Genomic DNA, 26,624 nt, shown 5'->3' with positions numbered 1-26,624 from the left:
CAGCGCCTAGGACTTGCCGATCACATGGTCGGCAGCTCGAATCCCCGCGGCAGGATGCGCTCCCGTCATTCGGTCCCAGCGCCTGCCAACCTAGCAGTTTGAAAGCACCCCCGGGTGCAAGTAGATAAATAGGGACCGCTTACCAGCGGGAAGGTAAACGGTGTTCCGTGTGCTGCGCTGGCTCGCCAGATGCAGCTTGTCACGCTGGCCATGTGACCCGGAAGTGTCTGCGGACAGCGCTGGCTCCCAGCCTATAGAGCGCACAACCCTAGAGTCTGGCAAGACTGGCCCGTATGGGCAGGGGTACCTTTACCTTTATGATGTTGGTAGCTCAAATTGTCATTACAACTCAACAGAAAATAGCCCAAAATCTTACACGGGGTTCTTGGTACCACTCACTCTGGAATACAGTTATAACAGAGAAAATAAAAATACATAATTGGATATTTTAATGAGGACTAGAACCTCCAGGCACCTTTTATAGATATGGAATTCCTTTATGACCCTCATAACACTTAGCAATGCACCCTCTAAGCCACTGCAATCTGCCAAATCCAATAGCAGAACTCTTGGTAAAGGCCGGATTCTGTGCCTCTTTTCTCTTACAAGTCACTTCACTGATTTCCTAGTATTGATAAAGAGTGACACTCCATGAAGAAAAATCTCCTCAGGAAAATCTGAGTGACAGCGGAGGCCTGTCACCTGACCTGCATTGGGAGCAAGGCAATATGGGAACTGGAGGGGCCACCTTCCCACTACAGGGTAAGTGCAGCTCAGAATCTGCATATTCCTACCTAGTGGAGTGAGTGGGAGGGACAAAATCCCCTCCTCTCTGTAGGAAAATAATAACATGAGCACAAAAACTGATCTTGTGGGCCTGGAAGAAATGGAGAAATGGACCAGCTGCAGAAAGCTTTTCCCTGCCTGATAACTGAAAGGTCATTGGGATTTGCCACAGGAGCGGAAGCCAGCTCATTTACAGGTCTGGGTTTGATTCCATACAGGACGAGGTACTGGAAAGAGGTTTCTCTCCCTCTGCCTTTTCTTGAGCAATGAACAGATGCAGAAGGAACTTTGCTTCATATACATACAAAGCTGGTCGTTTCCCTTTAACATGAAGTAAGTTTCTAATCCTCGTGGCTCTGAGGAACAAAGGAAGCTGCTTTCTACAGAGTCAAACCCTTGAGTCTCTCTGGCTCAGCACTGTCTCTACACTGACTAGCAGCGGCTCTCCAGGGTTACAGGCAGGGAGCATTCTCTAAGCACTGAAGTGCAGCCCTTCCTCTCAGCATAAAGACTATAACAATCCTCAAGGTTCTGAAGGATGGGCTGAATTGAACAGAAATATAGGAATCTGCCTTGGACTGAGTCGGACGGAATATGTCCACCGAGATCAGTTTTTTCAACACTGACCAGCAGCAATTCCTCTCCAGGGCTTCAGGCAGGGGTTTCCCCCAGCCCTACCATTGGGTACTGAACCTACACGCAAAACAGACACTTACCAGATACAGCCTTTCCCCTAAAACTAAAGTAAGATCCTGGTTCTGAAGAAACAGAAACGTGGGCCAGATGCTCTGCCTCTGAGCCAGGGCCCCTTCCCCACGTACCTTGCTGCCTTCCGCCACCAAGCTCTCTTTTGCTCCAATCAGGGCAGGGGACAAATCACTGGGAGGAGCAGTGGCAGGGGGAGAAGCCTCTGCCTTCTGGGGCTGCTCTTCCTCCTCCCCCGCCTTCAGGACCCTGGGGAACATCCCATGCTTCTGGTCTACGTTGAAGCCCTTGGACAGCAGCGTGACAGAGGCCAGGTTCTCTGATGATATGCCCCTCCTGGTAGGTACCCAGAGGTCAATGCTGGGCACCTCCCAGTGCCCACCAGCCATGGCCTTGTGGGTCCGGGCTGCCTCCTCCTCCACACTCTCCTCCTCTTCCTCCTCCAGGGACAGCTCTAGGTCAGAATCTTCGCTGCTGGACAAGCAGAGGCTGGGCTGCCGGGGCTTTCGGTAGGTGCAGCCCTCCTGCTTCAGCTTCCGCCTCTTCTTCTGGAAACAAGAGACAGAAAAAAGAGCAACCTCAGATTAATCGCAAGAACAGCTGCAGTGGCGAGTTCACATTTCAAGAGGTGTTGGTGGCATCGTGGTTAGAGTGATGGTTTCCACAGAGGGCAGTGAGATATCATAAAGGTAAAGGTACCCCTGCCCATATGGGCCAGTCTTGCCAGACTCTAGGGTTGTGCGCTCATCTCACTCTATAGGCCGGGAGCCAGTGCTGTCCGCAGACACTTCCGGGTCACATGGCCAGCGTGACAAGCTGCATCTGGCGAGCCAGCGCAGCACACGGAACGCCGTTTACCTTCCCGCTGGTAAGTGGTCCCTATTTATCTACTTGCACCCGGGGGTGCTTTCGAACTGCTAGGTTGGCAGGCGCTGGGACCGAACGACGGGAGCGCACCCCACTGTGGGGATTCGAACCGCCGACCATGCGATCGGCAAGTCCTAGGCGCTGAGGTTTTACCCACAGCGCCACCCGCGTCCCATTTGAGATATCATAGGGGGGAGCTAAGAGGCAAGGAGGTGCAGGGGGTGTTGGAGGTGGAATTAATAAGTATCAGACTTTAAAAGCTGGTGCCTCTGGATCAAATTCATATATTTTGCAGGAATAATTAAACAAGATGGGTTCAATCTGATTTTGAATAAACATGCAATCAACTGCGACGGTTTTGATCTTATTGGGCGATTATCTTTCTTAATTGGCCATGCAGCACACATGGCACACATAGCTTTAGATAAATTTATGGAGTAGAGTAGAGTCCCGCATACAGAGCACAGTTAACTAAACTCCAACAGGAGTCACTGATGGCCCCCAACATAGACAGCTTCAAAGGAAGATTGGAGAAATTCATGGAAGAAAAAGCTATCAGTGCCACTAGCCACTTTGGCTATGCTCTGCCTATATGGTCAGAGGGAGTATTGCTTCTGAATACCATATTTTATTATTTCAGGGAAGGGCTAAAGCTCAGTGGTAGAGCATTTTATGTGCGGTAAGCCATCCAGAGTGGCTAGGGAAACTCAGCCAGATGGGTGGGGAATAAATATTTTTTTAAAAAATATATTTTTAAATCTGCTTTGCATACAAAAGGTCCCAGGAAGGATTTCTATGACTGGAACTCTGGGGAGCCCCTGCTGCCAGTCAGCGTCAACAATATGGAGCTAGATGGTCCAAAGGCACCATCAGAATAAGGCAGTTTCCTCCAAGCTGACTGCACCCTTTCCCCACCCTGCCTTGGTAACCTAGGGATGTGGGTGAACAAACTGCTGAAATGTGCTCTATTGAAAACTGCATGTTGCCTGTCATGACAGCAGAACCTTCATGCTCAGGGACACTATACTCTGGTACCTTGGGTTACATACGCTTCAGGTTACATATGCTTCAGGTTACATACTCTGCTAACCCTGAAATAGTACTTCGGGTTAAGAACTTTGCTTCAGGATGAGAACATAAATCGTGCTCAGGCAGCGCAGCAGCAGTGGGAGGCCCCATTAGCTAAAGTGGTGCTTCAGGTTAAGAACAGTTTCAGGTTAAGAATTGACCTCTGGAACAAATTAAGTACTTAACCCGAGGTACCACTGTACCTCTGAATACTGGACAATGGGGAACAACAGTCAGAGAGTTGCTATTTCACTAAGGTTCTGCTTGGGGGTTTCCCATTGGGGCATCTAGCTGGCCCCTGTGAGGACTGGATGCTGGGCTGGATGACTGCAGTTGACCTTATGCAGATGGCTCTGCTTATATGTTTTTATATTTATGGGAGCACTTCTAAATCCCAAAAGGACCCTAGAAGTTGAACTTACCCGATAGCCCAGCAAAACTTTCCACTTGCTGAGGCACTGAGTCCCTGAGCGATGGGGCAACTCTGATGCTATCTTTGCCCAGCGACCTTTAGAAAGAAGAAGAAGAAGCAGGTCAGCTATTTCACCCACCATAAAACACCTGCACTAGGGAGTTGTTGATGTTGCTGAACTACAACTCCTCTCCTCTTCCCTGGTCATATGCAAAGCTTGCTAAGACTGATGAGAGTTGTAGCCAAGCAACATCCAGAGGGCTAAAGGATCCCAGCACCTGGTATATCTTAGAATCTTAGAAGTATAGAGTTGGAAGGGTTCCCAAGGGTCTTCTAGTCCAACCCCCTGCAATGCAGAAATCACAACTAAAGCATCTCAGACAGATGGTCATCCAACCGATGCTTAAAAACCACCAATGAAGCAGGCTGAGGGGACATGTAGCATGACAATAGTGCAGCACAACTATTGTTACTATTATTCAGATGCATGACCTCAACAAGCCTAGGACAAACCCCCATGAACCTGCTAATGTGGACAGCAGGAATACGAATAATGATAGGTCTGGGAAAGAGGAGATACTGGCCTTTCTACAGGAGGAATCCCCGGTAAGAGACTCACTCAACCAAGAAAGGCGTTTGCAGACCAAGGGACTGGATCCAACTACATGCTGAATCAACATGTATGACACTATATTTCATCATCACCTCTGCCCACAGAACAGACTTTGCCCACAGTTATGTAGGAGGAGCAAGCAAGATCAGAAACTACACAGATGTCTGGGGATTGTCTGAACTCAATCAGGAGACGCACACTGGGAAGCCGGTCACCCCGAGCACTGAGCTGCGATTGCCCCCAGCCGAGGACCAACCAGAAACCTTCCCGATAGATAACACAATGCCAAACTTGCCGGATGAATCACAAACTGTTAAGAAACCTATTCTCCCACCTGTGTTCCAGGACTGTCTCAAAGCCTATCTGCAAGAAGTTAATATTTTAGTTCCTCAACCTTCATCTTGCCCCGCAAATGCTGACTTGGCTATGCCAGCACTAGAGGACACCTCAACAGAAGAAGAACTCCCGGGAATGATTTCTGGGACACACATTCCCATTGATGCTCTGTCCTAGCGATCTCACCCCCAAAATTGGCTACTTGACTTTGAACAAGGAGTTGACAGCAGACAGTTCAAGAAGTGCCAACACTAGGGACCATGGTCTAACAACTGGCGCCCCTGAGGCACTAGAGGAATTGCTACAGGTTCCGCCCGGGGCCCCTAGTGATAGCCAATCTAATGACTCCCACTTGCGCCAAGGTGGGGAACCCAGTGCAACATTCTTCCCTGAAGTTGCTATCGTGGAATGTGGCAGGATAGTCCTCAAAGTTATGCTATCCTGACCTTGTTAAGTTAATAAGGGAGCAGGATATAGTTTGTTTACAAGAAACTTGGTCAGCACGGCACATTGACTTTGCCAGCTATAACGCCTTTACAGTTCCGGCAGTCAAACTCCACAACAAAGGCAGGCTCTCGGGTGGCTTGCTAACCCTGGTGGCCCCCCATATAAAATGTGAATACATTCTCTTGGCTATGCAAATTGCAAACTTTTAGCAACAAAGATAGAGCTGGAGAGCCAGGTCATGTTACTGGTCAATATGTATATTCCTCCCACCTCTACTGTCATAGCCAAGAACCATCAATGGGATCTCCTTGCACACGTGCTCAAGAATTTGGGCACCATTTGCCCCGATCTACCTATTGTCCTGACAGGGGATTTTAATGCCAACCTAGGCCAAGGGAGGGAAGTATATACAAAAGCTTGGGAGATCTTGGACTCTACGGCTCTTCCTGGCTTCTGCTTTTGGGAACAAGAATCACGGGACTTAGAAATCAACCTGGCAGCTCACCAAGCTGTCTACCACCAGAGCCTTGGTGTGGCTCAATGGGCTGCCAGATTGGGAAGGCTCTGAGAACTTTACCTTCCTCTCCCCACAAGGAAATAGTGTGGTAGACTATATTCTGGTCCCCACTAAATTGCTGCCCCATGTGATTTGAGTTCCACATAGGCGATCCTATGCTTAGTGATCATCTCTCCCTTCAATGTAAATTTGTCCTTCCATCGAGAGTGCCATAAAATTTAATCAATCCACTCCTCCAGGTACCATGTCCTCAGTACATAAGGATTCGAATTAACGAGCATACTCTATCATCTTTCCAAATCTTGGTGTATTCTGATTGTGTGACTCACTTGATCTCGGTAGGAAGTGGTGAACTTTCTCCTGTAGCTAGAGTCGTTTGGTTTGAAGAGCTTATGGGCATCCTAATAACCGAACTGCCCCATTCTCACTTGCACAGGCCACCTAAGAAATCGGGGTTCGGCAAGTGGACTGATAACAAAATCAAAAACCTCTAAAGTAGAGGTTAGGAGAATTTACAGAGACAGAGGTTATAAACTTTTTATTACAGGGGAGAGACCAGGAGCTCACCAAGACAGTAGCTAAGTTCCTCTATTTGATTTTTTGTTGCCGAAGTACGCTGCAGGATCCTGCCCTTGCTGGAGACCCAAAGAGATGAAAGAGATTGCTCGCCTCTTCTTCCCTTTGGCAAATGACTGTACTGTTGAAATGGCGACGAGATCGCACTGGCCTATTTATTCTGAATGTATTCTGAATGTTCCTATGTGATGCCAATAAAGTTGACTTGACTTGACTATTATTCAGATTGCACACTAGCCATGAAATCCCAGGCACTACAATTTCTGTGCCCCAAGTTTTAAAATTCTCCAAGGAAAAAGAGTCTGCCACTTTCCAAGGTAATAGAATCATAGAATTGTGGAGCTGGAAGGTACACCTAAAGGTCATCTAGTCCAACTCCCTGCAAGGAAGAGCCGCCTTACCCACGCCATATTTCTCAGTCAGCTCGATGAGCTTCAATTCCTCCTCCTCACTCCATTTGCCTTTCTTGATGTCACTATGCAGGGCATGCAAATACCTGCAGCAATTGGGGGGGGGGAGGCGAGGAAAGAAAAGATGTTGCAGAGTGTTACACTCCTGCTGTCCTCAGGCCACTGCACCTCAACTCAGTCAATCAATCAATCTTTCAGTTTGAACCCTACCCTCTGAAGCAGCAGAAACAAGCTTGCTCCATCATCCATGTGAGGGAAGGGGACACTGACCTGTCTCGGCACTGGATATCATTTCTGCCGGGCACCTCCATCCGAATCTTGTACCAGTCCTGTGCTCCGTATTTAGCAACAGCCTTCAGCAGCACCTGTGGGAAGGGGACACACAAAAGCCGATTCTTCACATGACATTTATTATTATTTAAGCTTAGTGGTCACTTGCTACCTAAAAGGTATTTGAGCAACTTGCATTGAAAAACACAGAAATGCATTAGACGTGCAGTCTAAATAAGCACTAATGTCTCTCTTCTATGCTGGAGAGAGGTAGTGGTGGTGTAGTGGTTAGAGCCACACTGTGAGTGGTGGGATGACCTAGGGCAAGGAGGCAGACTACAGTGCTGGAAGTGTCAATGCCTACCTGTGGATAGTAAAGCTGCTCTTTCCATGCCTGGCAGGGCTCTAAGTCAGTCTACCTTTTTTAGGAAAGTGTTTCCCATATTGTTTCCAGTATCACCTGCTCTGTTATCACTGGACTTGAGCCCACACAATAGTCTAAAATACAAAGACCTTGTACACTTTTTATTATCGATTAGCAGTAGCTCAGCAATGGAAACAACCTACTGAAATCCCATAGTGATGCTAGATGATGTTGCTCGATCAGAAAGCCTTACCCACCCAATCTCGGTGAGACTAGGCTCCCTTTCTGAATGAGACAGAAAATGCTTTTGCTCCACCTTCCATACGGGAATGCTTGTGGAGAGGATATTTAATTTAACATTTCTCCGATAAATTTGAAGGATATATAGTATTTGCTGTCTCTGAAGGCCCATCAGTATATCTCTCTCATCCATCTCAGTATAAAGCACTTTCCCATATATTCCTATTTAATTCAGTCCTATGTTCAGAACCTTGAGGACTAGTATCTAACTTTAAGTTAAAGGGAAACGGCTATAGTTCAGTGACAGAGCACCTGACTGGCATGCAGAAGGTCCCAGGTTCAATCTCCAAGTAGGGCTGGGAAGCAACTCCCTGACTGAACTATTAGGAGAGTCGTTGCTACTGCCAGTCAGTGTGGGCAATACTGAGCTATATGGACCAAATATTAGCTTATTAGGTTTACTCTAATCCCCACCCCCAAAGGCAACAGGAAAGGGCCTTACAGCATCTTCCTCTGGAGTCCAGGCTCCTCGCTTCAAGTTGGGGTCCACTCTCTTGGTCCACCTATAGATCAGCTGGGCAGAGTCCCTGCCCTCCATATAATAGGCAACTGTAGATGGATAGAAGAGGGTGTCTCATTGGTTTCTCATTGTCATCAATCGAGCCTCATCAACTTGGGGAGCAGCCAACAACGCTCCAGTGGATCTCAGTGTTCAAACTGGGCTATTATAAGTGTTCAAGTGATCCCAGAGGTACACTGGACCTAAGCTGTTCAGGGTTTTGCAAAGTAATACAAGGTCATTGAACTTGGCTTGGTAGGAGATGTGCAGCCAATGCAGCTGTTTTAACAAGGGTGTTCCATGTTCTCAGCCAGAAGCTCCTGTCTTCAGTCTAGTCACAGCATTATGCCCCAGCTGGAACTTCCAAGCCAGAACTAAAGGCAGCCCCACACAGAATACACTGAAGTAGTCCTTCCTCAAGGTTACAAACGCATGGACTACAGCAGTCAGGCTCTCCTCATCCAGGAACAGCTAGGCTACAGTCTTGACATGGAAAACTATGAAAGAAGGGGAGGTACTAGCATTGCGAGGAGGAGGGTCTTTCCCCCAGGGACACTACTTACTTTTCCGGTATGGAATGTGCTTCCCAACCCTCATTTCTTGGACCAGCTGCAGGAGTATCTGGTCCTCTTCTGGGCTCCACTCACTCTTCTTGAATTCCTTATTGGAGGCCTGGAACTTCTGCAGGCATTGGAAAGCTGTGCGCTGTGTCTGGAGAGTACAGGAAAGCGAAGAGGAGGGGTGAGAAGAGGAAGCAAAAGTGTGAGAGGGAAGAGGAGGCACAGGTGGAGCAGCTGTCCATGTTAAGAGTTCCCCAAGTTGGCCTTCTCAGGGAGAAAGAGTCAGGTGCAAAAAGCACATTAAGAGGGCACTGCAGGAAAATAGGCCAAGCATCAACATAGTACTAGAGGGGCTCTTCCACTTGTGGAATGCCTTCCCCTCACAAAACTGCCAGGCACCAACCTTAAAAAGGTTACTTAACCCAAACTTTTAGCAACTGCTAACCTCCCCACTTAATTTCTAAAGGCCATTGTTTATGTTCTAAGTTCTTTGATCACTGATCTACTCCCTATCTGGATGCATTGCCTTAATGCTTTGGGGGGAGGGGGGGAATAGGATTCCACAGGAGGGCACTAATAGGCAAGGGGACAGAGGGTGTGCAAATAACAATCAGACTAGTATCACTGGATCAACTGCATCAATTTTCTTGAATTAATTAAACTTAATAGCTTTAACTGGATTTTAAATGAATGTGCATTCAACTGGGACTGTTTTGAGCTTTATTGTGTATTATTCCTGGGTAGGCATAGCACAACACTATTCTGAATACAGTGGTACCTCAGGTTACAGACTCCACTAACCCAGAAATAGTACCTTGGGTTAAGAACTTTGCTTCAGGATGAGAACAGAAATTGTGCTCCAGCAGCGGTGCGGCAGCAGCAGGAAGCCCCATTAACTTAAGTGGTACCTCAGGTTAAGAACAGTTTCAGGTTAAGAACGGACCTCCAGAATGAATTAAGTTCTTAACCCGAGGTACCACTGTAATGCTTTTTACAAGGGTAGGGTGGGGGGCACTGGGGATGTGTTTGTGGAACCAAGGGTATGGGGCCCTAAAATGTTTGGGAACCACTGCTCTAAATAAATAACAATGAATAATATTCGCACAGCAGCATCAGTGCCTTTCCCAGACTCCTTCCCACCCCTAGTCAAGAGCCCGATCCATGGGCCTCACCCCCAACTCCAGGGCGATGGCTTCCCAGTCCTGGCAGTTGTGCCTGGAGGCAATTTCCTTCATCTTTTCAACCTCCTCTTCATTCCACTCCCTCTTGCTGATGCTGGGGTGCTCGAAGTTCTGCCAGTACTTCCTCAACTCCTTCGCGTTGCGGGTTCCTTCAAACTAGGAAGATGCGGGAGAGTAAAAGGGACCACACAGCCTGCACCACGAATAAAAAGGCCACAGGCCACATGAAGCGCAAGGGGCCACCCTCCTTCCATAGCTGCCCCATCACAAACAATTTTTAAGCAATGAAGGGGAGCCCACCTCACCCCTGCCCACAACGACTCACATTTATGTTGGCGATCTTCTCCCAGTCGTGCTCATCCAACCTGTTCCCCAACAAAGATCCTTCCGGCAGTTGGCTAGACTCCGCAAGAGACAGAAGCGACATTTAGGGGAGAAACCAGCACCCAAGGCAGCAGGCTGAGCTGTGCTACTGCCCTCTTGCTCTCTCACCAAGCGCTGCAAGATGGGACCTTAACTCTCAGTTCTGGCACCCTCACAGGCCCAAATTCCCACTTGGTGGAGCCGCAGAAGAGGGCCGTACTGATGACGGCTGTTCCCAGGCTTTGGAACTCCCTTCCTAGAGAAACTAGACAAGATCTGCAACCTAGCTAAATACAAAGGCAGAATTCTTACATAATAACAATGATATCTAGTTAGGTTTAGGGATGATCATGTGTGCTACAGTCACAACCAATCAGATGCCATGGTGGACTTTCTTGTAAGATGGTTGAAAAATTCTACTTGGTAATGGGAAATGTTTTATCACTCATTGGCATAAGTCTGGGGCACAGGTGATGGTGCTACTAAAGGTGTTGACTCATTAAAAGAATAATCCTTAACCCTTGTATATTTTGCCAATTTTTCTGCTTCAACAAACAGCATGCTTAGGCACAGGGAGTCATTTAGGGTCATTGCCATCTAGAGAATTTCAGCAGGCCTCATAAAATGGAAGGCAGGTAACATAAACAAATTTAATAATGTCCCTTGATAAATTTAATAATTTAATATTTTTCCTAAAGAAAATAGACAACATCCCTCCTTGTTGTTTTCCTGCTAGCTGGTGAAGATATTCTGACAGGCCTTTGCTAACTGACTGTTGGTTTTTTGTTTTTTTAAAAAATGGAAGGGCTTTTAAATAATGCTGTGCTATTTTTACTGTTTGTGTTTTAAGAAATTTGTTTTTTATATTGTTTTATTTCTATCTCAATTCAATTACATCTTGACAAATATATTTCATACGTTTTTCATTTTTAGTATTTTGCCTGTGTCATTTTAATTTATGTAAGCCGTCTGGGGAAAAGACAGGATATAAATAATTATGAAAATAATAATTAGCAGGCTTCTTACTTGATATCTTCTATTTCCTGTGTTGTTTCCTGGATCTGCTTCCACAAAATCTGCCTCCCCATCTCATCCTCCAATTTATCCCGCTTCTCATTGAGATAGTCAAGCCTGGTCAGAAACATTTCCAAAACATTTAAGAGACATTCACATATGTGTAAAAAGAAGCATGCAATGAATGCACTGGGAACAATACTAGAAAATCTGGACCCCAAACTTTGTATCTCTCAATCACGCCCTAAAACTCATGTCAAGTTCAATTTCAGTTCCTTTGCACACAGGTCAAAGCTAAGGAGTGTCTCAGATAAGGAAAATTCATTTTTAACCTAGAAACCTTGGGGTTTTGTGTTGCTACAAAGAAATGAGCATCAGCCTCAAAGTGCTGTGAATATTCACGAGGCAAATGCTATTTTTGTCAAAGACGAAAGCACAGCCCCACTGTGTCTGAACTATGAGGAACGGCAAGGTATAGATGACTCACAAATCAGCCACATTTAACCTGTGTGATTTCAACTTTACAAATCTAAAATTGCACAAATTAAATACACAGAAGGCAGAGAACTGAAAAGCTCTTTCCATGTCAGTTTTTCAGGTGCGGAAAGAACTCTTAAGCTCTCAGATTTGCTTGCCAGGCTCTGGGAGACTATTGAGGGATCTCGCAGGAACTCAGACAGCCAGAGCCCAGGAAGCAAGGTGGAGAGCTTAAAAGCAGTTAAGCGCTGTCCAATGTTTTAAAATGGCCATTTCCCGGTTTTCAAAGGGTTGTTTTGTGCTATATGGGATTCCACCTTCATGTGATATCCCCAGAACGTAACCCCTCCATAAGCCACAAGTCAACTGTCCAAACGTTTTTGAACAAATAAAGACAACTAAGAGGTAACAAGAATTGGAAAATCAAGACACTTCTGGGCTAGATGGAGCAAAGGCCCTGATTCAGCACAGAATACTTTGCTCTCCCAGCCCCACTTCTTCGGGAAAGGGGAGCGTTTTGCGGGAGCCCCATTCTGTACTTACTTCAAGAGCTTGGGCTGAAGCAGGTGCTGCAACTGGTCACTCATGACAGACTGACGGAGCAGCAGCTTCTCTTGGCTTTTCCCTATGGAAGACCAAGGTGGGGGGGGAGGTGTTACAGAAGGTCACCAAGTAGCGGGAAGGAAGGCCAGGAGTCCAAGGGGAGGTGAAGCCATAGCCAACAAAAGGCAGAGTCTACTCTCTCTAGTCTGTCCCCATCTCTCTCTCAGTAGTAGCTGCGTTCCTCTTTGGGATTAGTGGGGTGGAAGACAGGGAGCCCAAGCCAATGAGAGTGGAACCAACTCAATCTATCTTTGCCCCCATCCTCCCTCTCCCAGCTGAGGGGGCAACACTGGGGCTGAGAAGGGGAAGCGGGCTGAGAAGGGGAAGCGGGCTGAGAAGGGGAAGCTGGCAGGCGGGTCCATGATTGTAGGAGTATCTCCCCATTCTTATTCCATCCCTGAATTCATTTTGGGCAGCTAGAGCTTGACAGCCTGAAATCTGTGTGTGAGCTTTACTAAACCTTTCCTAATAGAACAGACAGACTCTTTTTAAGTAGAAATGTGCACACGACTGTGTACTGTTATAGCTTATAGCACAACTGAAAGGAATGGAAGGTAAACAGATAAGATACAACAATAAGAGAACAAAATACAGTGGTACCTCGCAAGAAGAAATGAATTCGTTCCACAAGTTTTTTCTTCTTGCGAGTTTTTCGTCTTGCGAAGCACGGTTTCCCATAGGAATGCATTAAAAATCAATTAATGTGTTCCTATGGAGACCGCTTGCCAGGCTGGCGGTGCGGAGAAGGGCTTTTCTCCCCACCGCAAGCCTTCAGCACAGGTACGGGAACAGAGGGGAAGGTGCACAGCACTTCTCCTCTGTTCCCGGGGCTTGCGGTGGGAGGAGGGTTTTTCCTCCCCACCGCCAACATTTAAAACAGCATTCTGAATGTTGGCGGTGGGAAGGAAAACCCTCCTCCCACCGCAAGTCTTCAGGACAGCCTTCCGAAGGCTGGCGGCGGGAAGAGGTCTCTCCGCCCCACCGCCAGCCTTCGGAGCAGCCTTCCGAAGGCTGTCCTTCGGACAGGTACGGGAACAGAGGGGAAGGTGCGCAGAGCTTCTCCTCTGTTCCCAGGGCTTGCGGTGGGAGGAGGGTTTTTCCTCCCCACCGCCAACATTCAGAACAGCATTCTGAATGTTGGCGGTGAGAAGGAAAACCCTCCTCCCGCCGCAAGTCTTCAGGACAGCCATCCGAAGGCTGGCGCGGGGAGAAGGGCTCTCCGCCCCACCGCCAGCCTTCGGAGGAGCCTTCCGAAGCCTGGCGGGGGGAGGAGGTCTCTCCGCCCCACCGCCAGCCTTCGGAGGAGCCTTTCGAAGGCTGGCGGGGGGAGGAGGTCTCTCTGCCCCACCGTCAGCCTTCGGAGGAGGTCCGAGGACAGTGGGGAAGACGCGCTGCGCTTCCCCGCTGTCCCGGAGATTTCCCTATGGGCTTTCGTCTTGCGAAGGAAGCCCATAGGGAAATTCGTTTTGCGAAGCGCCTCCAAAACAGAAAACCTTTCATCGAGCGGGTTTTCTGTCTTGCGAGGTGTTCGTCTTGCGGGGCACCACTGTACTAGCAGATCAGATTAGTAGTTACACTAAGACCTGGGTCAAGAAGAGAACAAAGATATCAACATAGATAACCGAAAGCAGTTTTTCATTTAAAACATGTATCTACCAGCGTTTCTTTGGGGAACGTGGGTTAGGGAGCACCCTTTACAAATTCCCACCCTTTACAAATACAAATAAGTATGTTGTGGTAGCCCCCCAAATCCCTCTTACATTTGATAGTGAGCAGCTCCGCAAAAGACTTGATGCCTTGTTTTGCTTTTTCCCTGGCGTCACTGTTGGCAGGAGGGCCCTAAAGAGGGGGAGGGGGAGGGGGAGGGGGAGAGAGAAAGGGCACTACAGATGTCACAGAAAAATATCACTTTGGTCCTCAATCTCTGTTGTCAGACAAACCCCACTGGTGGTTTTCAAAAGTGTGCATAGTGTCAAAAGTATCTGCATGGGTCATGGGTTGCTCTGGATACGAACGGGATCCGTTCCGGAGCCCCGTTCGCATCCTGAAGTAAATGTAAGACATGACTGCGTGTCTGCGCGTGCCGCGTTTTGCCGCTTCCGTGCATGACGCCATTTTAGCGTCTGCGCATGTGCAAGCAGCAAAACTCGGAAGTAAAGCGCTCCGTTACTTCCGGGTCGCTGCAGAGCGCAACTCGAAAATATTCATCCCGAAGCTACTTCAATCCAAGGTATGACTGTATTTGTTTGTTTTAAAAAAGTGCTGCTTGAATGTAAACAAACAAACAAACCTCAAAGCAGTTTACAAAAAACAACAACATTAAAATTATAAATAAGAAGAATTTAACACTTTCCAAAAGTTAAAACAGTGATAGATTAAAAACAGATTCAAACTTCCATCAGATTTCCAAAAATCTGGGTGGGCTTGCCTAAGCAAAAAAGTTTTTTAGTGGGCACTGAAAAGAGTACAGGGAAACACCTGTCTGATGTCAATGGGCAGGGAGTTCCCAAGTGTAGGCACCGTCACAGTAAAGGATGGATGTATTGCAGATATGGAACAGGGATTACAGGGTTACTGTAACAGGGCCAGCTCTCCTGATCAAAGCAGTCAAGTGGGTGTATATGGGGGGAGCCTATCCTCTTCTATGTGTTGCTGCACTACAACTCTCATCAGCCCCTGCAGTTGCCATGGCCAGAGATCAGGGGCAATGAGGGGAAGTCCAGCAACAACTGGAAGGTCTCAAGTCAGTCCCCCTGCTATAAATGAGCTCATTGGTACCTGGTTAAAAACAAGTCCAGATTGCAAACAAAGAGCAGTATCAAGCATCAACCAGAATTTGGCTACTTCATCTTCCAAGATGCATGGTGATTAGAGCATTGGGCTAGGACCTGGAAGACCAGAGTTGAAGTCCCCCACTCAGTCATGAAACAATAGGTGATGTTTGTCCACTCCTTCACTCAGTCTAGCCTAGTTTGAAGGGCTGTTGCGGGGATTAAATGAAGACTATGAACTGAGACAGAGCAGGGTTCAAATGGCCAATCTGTCATGAAGTTCACTGGATTTGACCTTGGACTAGTCAGTCTCTCAGACTAACCTACCTCACAGGCTTGTTGTGGGAATTACATGAGGACTAGGACCTGGTAGACAGCAGGGTTCAAATCCTCACTCGTCCTTGAATCACACTGGGTGTGGCCTGGGGACAAGGACTGCCTTGGCCTCACATACCTCACAGAGTTGTTGTGAGGATAAAATGGAGAGGGGCAAGAAATGAATATCCCACCTCGAGCTCTTTGGAGAAATGGTGGGATATGAACGTAATCAATCAGTCAATCTTGCCATAAGACAAGGGGGCTGGAAACTAGGGAAGGAGACAGGGTTGTCCACCTCTATCCCCAGGAGAAAGAGAGGCCTGCAATGGATACTTACAAACCCTGACGTAATGTCCTTGAAGTATGGCTTCATGAAATGGCCCAGAAACAAATTTGCTGGCAAGGATTTGCTGTCGCTTGACTTAGTGCCTCTTGTCCCAGCCAGCTCCCATGTCAGCTTTTCCTGCAAGGCATTGAAAAGAGAGACAGAGAAGAAGAAGAATAGAATTGTAGGGTTGAAAGTGCACCAAGGGTCATCGAGTCCAACCCCCTGCAACACAAGAAATTTAGGGAAGCGGTTCTGAGACCTTTTGGGGCCACTACCCCCTTGGTTCCATAAACTCAACCCCACTGCCTCCTACCCTATAAAAAGAATTATTCGGAAGAGCAGCTTGCATGACCCGCTAAGGAAGATAGCACAGTACGATTCGAAACAGTAACAATTGCACAATCATTCAAAATCCAATCAAACTACTGAGTTTCATTAATTAACCCAAAAGATGAATGTGATTCAGTCATATTAGATATTCCATTAAAATATTTGTATGCATTCCTACTAGTGAAAATGTAAGGGAATTGATAGCACAAAATATTTATTTATAGCTACACATAGGTCTTGTTCACTGAACACAATGTGCTCCCTGGGTTTCCTGCAGGCATCTGGTTGGCCACAGTGAAATGAGGGTGCTTGCAGAGTTGGGCCGTTGGCCTGATCCAGCAAGCTCTTAGGCACTTATTGTTTTGTTGTTTCTGTTTTAACTATTTATTAGTGCTTTTATCTAGGGTTTTTTTAATTGTGTGAGCTGCCCTGATATATTTTAGTGAAGTGTGTATATAAATTTAATAAATAAATAATAAATAAATAAATAAACTCTGTGATGGCAGAGCATAGCCACCATGGCTAGTAGCCACTGAGAGCATTCTACTCCTCCATTAATTTGTCCAGACCTGTTTTAAAGCCATCAGTGTCTCCTGCTGGAGAAAATTTAACCCTGTGCTGCAGTGAAGAAGTCACTTCTGTTATATTTCCTGAACTTTCCAGCATTAAATTTCCTTGAATGTCAACAAATTCCAGTGTTATGAGAGAGGAGTAAAACTCTTCTCATCCACTTGCTCCATGCACTGCAAATTTTATAAACTTCTATCATGTCGCCTCTTCCTCACCTTTTTTATAAACTAAAAGGTCCCAACCTTTGCTCATAAGGGTGTCTCTCCATTCCCCCTTGATCATTTGGCTCACAATTTTCTGAAGCTTTTCCAACTCTGCAATGTTCTTTTTGAGGTGAGGTGACCAGCCTTCCAAATCTGGCTGCACCACAGATTTGTATTACTATATTGGCAATTTTATTTTCAATCTGCTTTGTTCAGGCTACAACACAACTCCACAAACCCCCAGAGAGAGCTGAAACATTCCAGAGTATTCTTAAAGCAGCCCCACCACAACACTGACCTGCTGCTCTCTGTTCTGGGCCAGCCAGAGGGTGATCTCCTCAATCTTCTCCTGAATCACCTCCTGGTAAACCATGTTCATGTGCAGGCAGGTCTCCAGGGATTGAGGGAGATGGATGTCCACTTCACTCCCCACTCCAGCACCTTTCTCCCCATCGAGGTCTACCTCCTGATCCAGAAGGAGAAAAGGAAGAGTTGATCAGATGGCTGGAAAAAACAGACTTTACAGAAGGTAGAGAGGCGGGCAATTAGATTTAGTTGGATGCATCAAGGGCATGGCCCTTGAAATTCCTACAGACAGTATCACCTTCCTTTGCAAATGTCAACCATGTTTTCTCCTGAGGTTTCCGCAACCAGAGGGACCGCTTCTGCGCATACACGCACGGTGAAACACTTCTGGGTTTTCCGCTTTCACAACCCGAAGCTTAGTTACCTGAGGGTAACAAGGGTGCTAGTGTATTGCTTAGTTACCAGAGGGGCTGCAATAAACTTGGTACATCTTATCACGTATAGTGGAAAGATAAGTTGGTGCAAGATTTAGGGGATTTGATTTTCATGGAAATAAATATACCAAAGACACTATGGCTTGTTGTGCAAAATTAAATTTTGTGAATTCTTCTGATGATGCCAATGTAGATATATTGGCAAAAGGTCTTATATATGACCTTGCCAGCTCAAACTATCATGGCAACTCTATGGAAAACAGCCCCAAATCTTACACTGGGAGCTCAATATCCCTGACTCTGGAAGATAGCTAGAATGAACAAAATTACATCTAATCTGAGATACAGAACTAACTGCCAGACACTTTTTATATGATCTGGCATTCTTTTACGACTTCTACACTTGCAAGACAACCTTCAATGAAAGCCTGGCAAATCTGGAACTAGATCTGATAATTTGATAACACTGATAGCCCTTTCTTGGATTTTTTTATTTTATCCCACATGCAACTAGACTTTGTCTACATGCCAGTTTTATCATTTTGCTTTAATTGTCATCTGTTGTTATAATTGTTCTCTCTCTTTATATACACCTTAATAACTGTACCAAATAAAAATACTACTTTCTTGCAGCATAGAATCATAGAATTAAAGTGTTGAAAGGGACCCTGAGGGTCATCTAGTCTAACCCCCTGCAATGCAACTCATTCATCTTTTTTTTGTTCCTGTGAAGCTTCTGCCAAAATGACTACACACACACACACACATAGAGGGATATATGCTGTCGTTTCTGCATTGCATAGAGCTGGACTAATTTACAGACACTCTGAATGTTTGACTGTTCCTCACAAATAAACCAGCAATAACAGCAACAGATGTATCCACACAACCCACCTCTGGATCTGAACTACAGCCAAGCATTTCTTCTAGCTATCAGTCAACCCTCCTGGTCCTTGTAACATCTGCAGTAGCATCCCGTGAGGGAGAGGAGGAAGACTAAGAGGAAGACTAAGAACCGCATTCACCCCTCAATGGTAATTGCAGTGAGTTTTTAAATAGTTTTTAAATGGTTTTCTAGGCGAAGTTCTGGATTTACGTAATTTTGTTTATAAGCATGAAGACTAAGAATGTAACATAACATTCAAGTTACCTGTAAATAAATTATACGCAAGCCACTTTGGGAGCCTTTTTCACTGAAAGGCCCAGTGCCCTGCTTATGTATTTATTAAATATCCAGTTAAATTTCTAGCCCACCCTTTCCTTTCAAAAAGCCCAGAGCTTGAGACACATTTCATGTTTCTTCTCACAAGTGATCTCATGAGCAGAAAAGTGAACTGCAATTTAATAACAGCTTAGTGGGGCCTAGATGGAACTTCCACAAAGAAGGGCAAAGTCCTTTATCCACATGGAGACTAACTGTTCAACAACAACAAAAAAGGATGTGATTCTGTATGTAACATATAAACCTCCAAAACAGGAAGATAATATTTGAACCAGGTACTTGCCATATTGTCATGAGTATCGGAATCATCATCATCAAGGTCATCTGACAGGAAATGAAAAGAAATATTAGACAGAATACAGGCAAAGAAAGCAAAAATTTCAAACAGTCATGGCAGGAAGGCAGTCTAACTGTGACACTCTTGGTGTGTAGTGGTTAAGATAATGTACTAAGTAGGTTCACATTGCAACTTGTGGATAGCGTTAGAAAAGCCATAATGTGCTACACAGGGAGGCTAACAACAGCATATCCTACAGGCTTGCTGTAATGATTAATCAGATCATATTTGTCGGTAAGGCCCATGTTTAAAAACAAAGGTGAGTGCAAACTTAAGATGCATGTGAGAAGCACTCTGAGGGCTGCTATCAGATAAACATTTATGATTGTAGGCAGTGGACATTCCTGGGCTCATGTGGGGATTGAACCTGAGGCCTTCTGCATGCATAGATAAATGGCATGATGAAGAATGACATGATGATGAACAACTGTGGTGGTATTCTGGATGTATTTGAACTAAAATCCCACAAACTCTAATCAAGTAACAATCCCACCTACTACCAAGGTAGCCTCAAGGTCCTTGTATTAATTTACAAAGCCCTGAGTCACTTAGGTCCAAGGTACCTCAGGGATCCCAGCTGAATCACAGAGATCACCCGCTACAGCTTTGTTGGTTGTTCCCTGAATTGGTGAGGCTCATTTGACAACAAGGAGTTTTGAGTGTCATCAATCGAGTCCTACGATACTCTTTGCCACTAGAGATGTGGCAGCTGCTGAAAACTTTTCTATTCCACCAGGCCTACTACACAGGCAATTAAGACAACATACTTCTGCAATGATTATCTGATGTCTATCATTACTCTTTTATGGGTTTAATGTATGGGGTTTTTTTTGTTATAAACCACTTTAATATATTTAATATATTACACTGTGGTAATAGAAATATTTTTATAAATAAATGTGGATTGTAGAAGACATAAGAAACACTCAACAAGCAGTGCACCTTCAATGTCAGAGACCAACTCAGGACTAGAGCTTGAGACTTGGGACTCGATGCTTGCGACATTGGGGCCCAGGCTCCTTTCCAGCTCTTCAATCTCCCAACGGATTTTCTCTCTTTCTGCTTCTACATCCATCACTTATATCTGCTACCAAGAAGAGATAAAGACAAAAAGAACTATAAATAAAAGATCAGATTCAAAAGAAACATTCATTAGCAGTGATTCCTGTATTGCAGGGGGCTGGACTAGATGGCCGATGGGGGTCTCTCCTAACTCTGCAATTCTTTGGTTCTATGAATCTGTGCACACTTAGGTCCTCCTATACATTAAGCAGTACCAGAAGCACTGATCTGCAATAGGAACATGAGAAGCTGCTTTATGCACGTCGTTGGGGGGGGGGGGATTCAAGTTTCTGAAGGACTTGGCTTTCATTGTGGGCGATACCCATAGCTCAGTGGTAGAGCACTCAGGTTCAATCCCAGGTATGGAAGGCTCTCCAGTAGCACAGCTGAGAAAAGACCACAGAGAAATGCTGTAAATCAGAACACTGCTACATGAATGCATGATTGTTAAGACTCAGGTGTCAATATAACGTAACTTTCACTTAACACAGGATTGTCAGAAGCTGCCAATTAATTATTATTTGGTGATAATTTGAGTTAATGTTATTATGTACTACTATATTCTACTGAATATTAATTTTATATGTTGTTTATTTTAAAATCACATTTTTATTATGACTTACTTGTATTGTGTAATATTGTGTGTAATTTTGTTGTATTTTTTTGTTCTTCCAACTTGTAAACTGCCTTGTGTATAGCAATACAGAAACATGGTATACAAATTAAAAGTGGGGGGAAATGAAGTCAGACCACTAGCTCATCTATCCTAGTACTGACTACACTAACTGACAGCAGCTCTCTGGGTTTTCAAACAGTTTTTTTGCAGCCCTACACAGAGATGACAGAAACTGAAGTCTTTTGCTAGTATGTGTTGTAAATTTCCACTTTAAAGATTTCAGTTGTTATGGTTTGAATTTAAACACCAGCCTAAGAAGTTGCTTTTTGCTGAATCAGATCCTTGATTCCTCTAGCTGAGTGCTGCCTGCACTGACTGGCAGCATCTCTATGTCAAGCTGCAGTGCAAGCCCCACGAAAACCTTCACGCTTTGCCCCTTTGCAATGGCAAGACATTGGCATCAGTCTGTCTCAAGAGAAAATAGATAGTGCCTCAAGGGATGAAGTCAAACTGCTGCATTAGAAAGTGATCTCCTGGGGCACAAGCTTGGGCAGTGTGTATGGAAGCCCTGGGCTGCCCACATGACATGACCCCACTCTCAGTCTCACTGCTGTTGTTCAAAAGAAAGCAGAGCAATACAGTTGGCACCAACTTGGCTACAAGAGTTGCCCAAAGTACAAGGTGCAATACAACCACCTTAGGGACTACACTCCAAACTTGTGTACAGTTTACTCCTTAGCCTTTTATTCTCCCAAAAATATCCCACAAGACAGCAGAGGTTTAGGTTCAGTTTTCCTTCTCCTAGAGGGGCTACCTTCCCAGGGGCAGATGAGCATTGTCTGCCACTCACTCCCCTCTACAGCATGTGCAGGAAATTGCCTTCTTGTCCATTTGACCCAATATTGGTCTCTTCTGCTCAACCCATGGTAGCCTGTGTTCTCATGCAGAGGGTTTGAGTGCCGTCGGCTACCTAACCTGGTTTAGCACACCAGTCAAAGCCATTTATGATGGGTAGCTACGGTTGTATGCTGCCAGCTTCTAAGAGGTGTGAGTGCAGGGTAGGGACCAAAGGTGGGAAAACCACCCCAGAAGGAGCATGATGTGTCTCCTACTAGATGCATACCCAGCACCCAATATACCACACAAGGACAAGAAAACCTGGATGACCAGCTAGGAAGGGGAGCCTCTGCCCACAGGCAGCTTGCACCAAGAGGCAAGCCCTCTACTCACCGCATTCTCACAAGCAGCATCTGCCCGGAGGGAGTAGCGAAATACTGGGCTAGCAGGGCAGCAGGGGCGTCTGGGGGCCCCTTATGCTGAAGAGGGGAAGGACGCTAAACCCAAGCCGAGACACTCTGTAACCATCTCTGCCAATGAAGGCACTAGTCCACAGGGAGGTATTTGTTCCCTCTCGCAACCAAAGTTGTTCGTCCTGATCGCCTAAGAGGAGCTCTGACTAGCCACAGGCTGGCTAGTAAGGCTGGTCGCAGAAGAGCCACAAAAGACAGCAGTGGGAAGACCGGCGTGCTTGCCACCAAGGACCTGCCTGAACCGGAAGCAAAACAGAACACCTTCAGCGTCCCAACAACCGTTCAGCCGTGACCCGCTCCTTCCGCTCTGCCGGCAAACCAATAGATGCCCGCTCGCGCATTGGCACCGTAGCCAATGCCAGGGCAGCAAGGAACGTACCACGTGCTCGGCTCTGCCTAATGACCGTGTGGCCTACTGAGTTTGAAAAAGGAAAAGGAAAGAGTACCGTAGCGTGGCCTGCAGTGCGAAGTTTGGTTGATAGGAGGAGAAGCCAGGCAAGCGCCAGTATCACGTGTGAATACTACAGCCAATTAGGAGAGCAGGTCGCTCTGACCCCTCCCCTCCTTCTGTAAAAGGTGTGTCTAAGGCGCAGCTGCAGCAGATCCCGCCCCATTTTCTCCCGCATGCGCAGTGGCAGGAAGAAACGGGGGCGGGGGCTCCAGGTGGGAAGGAAGCGACTGCGCAGACCACCTTCTCCCCACAATTATTATTATTATCATTATCATCATTTCATTTCTATACAGCTTTATATTTTTAAGAAGGTTTACAAGCTACATTAAAATATCAACTAAAACAACCCAGAATAAAACATTACCTGAGAAAGTCAAATATAACGTATACATTCAAAGCAACATAATTAACAGGAAACTAAAATATAAAGATTTCAAAATAAAACATTACAACAAATGAGGTTCAGTACATAATGTACATGTAATTTGTGACTCTTCAAATTGTATTAAGAGGTTGAGTCCCTTTCTTTTTAATTGTTTCAATTGCTATTTAATTGTTAATTATGCTATTTTAATTATTTCTTAATCATTAACCAACTAATTTATTAACATATAATTAGGCAGTACCCCACCCCACTGGTTTTCTTTTAACAATGATTTTTATTATTTCATTATTTAAAATATCACTGCTCATTTCAAGAAGTGAGGTTACAGGAACCAGGCAGAGGGCCTTGATGGTGCTGGCGCCCACCTTATGGAATGTCCTCCCATCAGATGTCAAGGAAATCAACTACCTGACTTTTAGAAGACATCTGAAAGCAGCCCTGTACGAGGTTTTTAATGTTTGTGGTTTTTTGTGTTTTAATATTCTGTTGGGAGCTGTCCAGAGTTGCTGGGGCAAACCAGTTAAATGAGTGGCATATAAATATTATTATTATTATTATTATTATTGTGTATTGAGTCAAAGGATTTTATATCTGTATTATTATTGTCTGTATTGCATTAGGGTAAAGTAACTGCCTTTTGGTTTGTTACGGAAAATCCCGGGTGCGGGGCTACCCTGCCACCCGGTTCGTCGGACAGAGTCCGCGGGTCCTAGCGGAAGAAATAAGCTCAGCCGGAGACTGGAGCAAGATGCGGAGATCCGAGTTTATTGCGCAACAGGTTCAAGATGGTATTGAACCCCGAGAATGGGGTGACATAGACTTTTAAAAGTTCCCTCCAAGTCCCAGAATACAATGCAAAAAACGTCATGAATATGTTATGGGAAGGTTGGGTTACATGTAAACACGTCATGAATACATTACAGATGGGTAGGGTTACACATATTAGCATTTCAGGAAGGGAGGGGAAGATATGCAGAGTAAGGAATATGCATAGATAACATGGATAAACAGTTCTTGAGTACAGGTGATGGCGAGACAATGGAACAGATATGCGTCGTCTGCCACCTGACATTGCCCGGAGGAAGTGTTTGGCAGGACAATTCGAGCGGATTAGAGGTCTTCCTGAGTACGTGACCTGTCGCTCAGGGGATTATGGCAGTGGAGCGGTAACATGGAGTCCAGAGGGAGCTGAATAAAATGGCGTCAAAATGGAGAGAATCGGAGCTTTGGCTGATTTTATATCATTTTCCGAAGGTTACGGCTGCTTTGCCGGTCAAGTGTGTATTGTATATTGAGAACGGAAACAAATGGATACATTGTAACAAGACTTTGACAGTTTTACGAGGCCCCAGGTTTCGGTTCCATTGTTCTCGCAGTGGGGGGCCATCAGCAGCTTGTCAGTGAGTTCAATGAGGCGTGCAAGAGCTCCCTGAGCTAGCTCCTGCAGGATGAATGCACGGCTGTGATTGGCTAAGGCGCAGCCCGTTTTGTGAATGGGGCTACAATGTAATACGGTCGACTCACGTTGGAAATAGGAGGGAGAAAGGTATAGAAAAGATGGGGCTTATTTCGCCCGCGTGAAGGGAGGAAAAGAGAGCCTTTTATTTACAAGGCAAGGCAGGGGTATAGTGTGGTGCTTGTGCAACGGTGTGGGGCTGAAGGTTCGGGGCCAGGCTGGTCACTGTGGAGGTCATCGGCTCGGGCCCCTTCAGGGAGCGCTGGGGAAGGATGGGTACCCCCCCCCTTGCTCCTTCCGTATCAGTCCCCCATTCGGAGATAGATTTGCATTAAAGTTCTGTAAGAACTTGCAAATCTTTTCTCCGCACCCTATACCCCTGTAATTTCATACTCTCCTTCCCCAAGGTGCCTCATCTGCACATATTCCGGGAAGATGGGATGGTTGCGAGTGTGAGAATAGGCTCGAAGAGAAAGGGAGGTGGGCTGAGTGGGACAGCGGAGAAGAGAGCAACAAGGGGAAACACAGTGTATAGCGCAGCAGAGTATTGAAAGGCAAAGGACGACTATAAGGGCAGTAAGCAACATCACCTTAAGTAACTGTCGGAGCCATCCAAGCTTGGGCAACCATCCCCATAAGTCTATGTCGGATAGTCCTCCATGTCGGATTTCGTCTAGTTTCCCAGCCAACTCGTGAATATTATTCAAGTGTCCGGTGATGTTCAAAGTCTGGTCCGTCACATAGGTGCAACACTCAGTACCTATTAAAGCGCATGTCCCCCCTTGGCTGGAAAGGAGAAAGTCCGTTGCAATCCGGGTTTGTAAACTTAGTTGTCTCACTTCTGACAGCTCTGACATCAGGGAGTCTGTGATTTGGGTGGCTTCCTGCATAAATTTCAGGAGGATGTCCGTAAGGCGGAGTATGTCCACATGGTTGGAGCCGGCCCCGTAGGCAGGGAAGAGTGCTCGACCAACAGTTTCTCCGTTTGCAGCGACATCGGACAAGTCAGATAGTCCCTTTTGTTCTCTCTTGTTCCTCTGCCTCCCGGGGGGTAGATGTGGGACCACTCTTATGCCGGGAACAATGTATCCCACGAAGCACGATCCTGACATGTGTGGGCTCACCCAGGTGTATGCGCGATGGCCGCACACCCAAAACAGGCCGCTCAGGTAGGATTCCATTCTCCCGGAGGTGAAAGCTTGTAATAACATGGAGTCTGCAGGTTGAGGCTGCCAGGCCGGGGGGTGTCCGACGACGGTGGCCCAGGCGAGGGTGAGGTTTGGGAAAGTCCGGGACCCAGTCATGTCAGTGACGGAGACATGGCCGGTGGGTAAAAGTTCCAGGTTGGACGTGCAGGTACTGGACCCAATGAATGTCCCTTCCCCCGTGAAGGTGCGGCAGAGAGGTCCCTTTGTCGGGCCGGTAAGGTAAAGGTATTGATGGGTCAAGTTCAACGCAGTTAGGTTCCAGGAGGCAACGTCCCCAGAACGGAATTGTTCTAAGGTGACTGGGACCGGAACGAGGGGAAGGCTCTGTTGAAGGTGGCTGGGCGCATGAGCGCAGATCCAGCATTCAGGGTAGGGTGCCTCCTTGGCCACCTGGCCCAGGAGTTTAATATATGAATTCTGCTCCCAGGAAGAAAGGAGATCCTCTCCCGGGAAGGAGGGGTCAGCGCCAAGTTGCCGGGGTGCTGTGCCAAGTGGATGAAGGGGGTCGGTGGTGTTTAGGAGGCGTCTGTCTTTGGCTATACCCCCACATCTCAAAGGTCCAACGTTATCCCACGAGGGGGAGCGCGAGGGGTGCGCCGGATGATGCCACCCTTCTAGGTATTCTGCACCCCTCCAATCGTGGGTAGTTCCGAGGTTCCAAAGGCAACAGAACCGTCTCAGGCAAAGTCCTTGTAGTTGGGGTTTCCGCGGTTCCGGGGTCATGAGGAGGCATTGGAAGCCGAAAATCAAGTTATCCGAGGGGTGGCTTGTGTCTGTATAGGCTGTTATGCTTCCCCCTCTCTCGATTTCGGTCCAATTCGGGTTTCTCAAGAGTTCCCCGTTGCCGTAGAGAAAGTGGGTTCCGTTCTTACAGGTGAGTCGGTAGGAAGAATGGTCGAGGGTGAGGGCGGCTGATCCGATTCGGTGTAGGGTCTGGTCTCGGATGAAG

At 46.4% G+C, this 26,624-nt stretch overlaps 1 protein-coding gene across 3 annotated transcripts in view; it reads right to left on the bottom strand.

Annotated features, from left to right (window-relative positions):
* SNAPC4 (small nuclear RNA activating complex polypeptide 4) overlaps nucleotides 1–22,482 on the bottom strand; it is a 32,850-nt gene extending 10,368 nt beyond the window's left edge. Inside the window, exons 1-16 of one of the 3 annotated variants that reach the window (XM_081897766.1) lie at nucleotides 22,096–22,482; nucleotides 20,130–20,271; nucleotides 19,134–19,174; nucleotides 17,187–17,354; nucleotides 15,795–15,920; nucleotides 14,129–14,207; nucleotides 12,309–12,390; nucleotides 11,301–11,405; nucleotides 10,237–10,309; nucleotides 9,903–10,067; nucleotides 8,734–8,881; nucleotides 8,114–8,220; nucleotides 7,008–7,102; nucleotides 6,729–6,823; nucleotides 3,849–3,934; nucleotides 1,608–2,036 (exon numbers count right to left, since the gene is read on the bottom strand). In XM_081897766.1, coding sequence (XP_081753892.1) covers nucleotides 1,608–2,036; nucleotides 3,849–3,934; nucleotides 6,729–6,823; nucleotides 7,008–7,102; nucleotides 8,114–8,220; nucleotides 8,734–8,881; nucleotides 9,903–10,067; nucleotides 10,237–10,309; nucleotides 11,301–11,405; nucleotides 12,309–12,390; nucleotides 14,129–14,207; nucleotides 15,795–15,920; nucleotides 17,187–17,354; nucleotides 19,134–19,174; nucleotides 20,130–20,262 — 1,932 coding nt within the window. In that variant the 5' untranslated portion in view covers nucleotides 20,263–20,271; nucleotides 22,096–22,482. Of the gene's footprint in view, nucleotides 1–1,607; nucleotides 2,040–3,848; nucleotides 3,935–6,728; nucleotides 6,824–7,007; nucleotides 7,103–8,113; nucleotides 8,221–8,733; nucleotides 8,882–9,902; nucleotides 10,068–10,236; nucleotides 10,310–11,300; nucleotides 11,406–12,308; nucleotides 12,391–14,128; nucleotides 14,208–15,794; nucleotides 15,921–17,186; nucleotides 17,355–19,133; nucleotides 19,175–20,129; nucleotides 20,275–22,095 lie in introns of all 3 variants that reach the window. The other 2 variants (XM_081897765.1, XM_081897764.1) reach the window with 2 other exon arrangements.
* Between the last annotated feature and the right edge of the window lie 4,142 nt (nucleotides 22,483–26,624).

Source organism: Podarcis melisellensis, assembly GCF_964234715.1.
Source record: "Podarcis melisellensis genome assembly, chromosome: Z".
Taxonomy (NCBI): Eukaryota; Metazoa; Chordata; class Lepidosauria; order Squamata; family Lacertidae; genus Podarcis; species Podarcis melisellensis.
The sequence above is the reverse complement of the archived record's forward strand: the minus strand, read 5'-3'. Positions and strand labels throughout refer to the sequence as shown.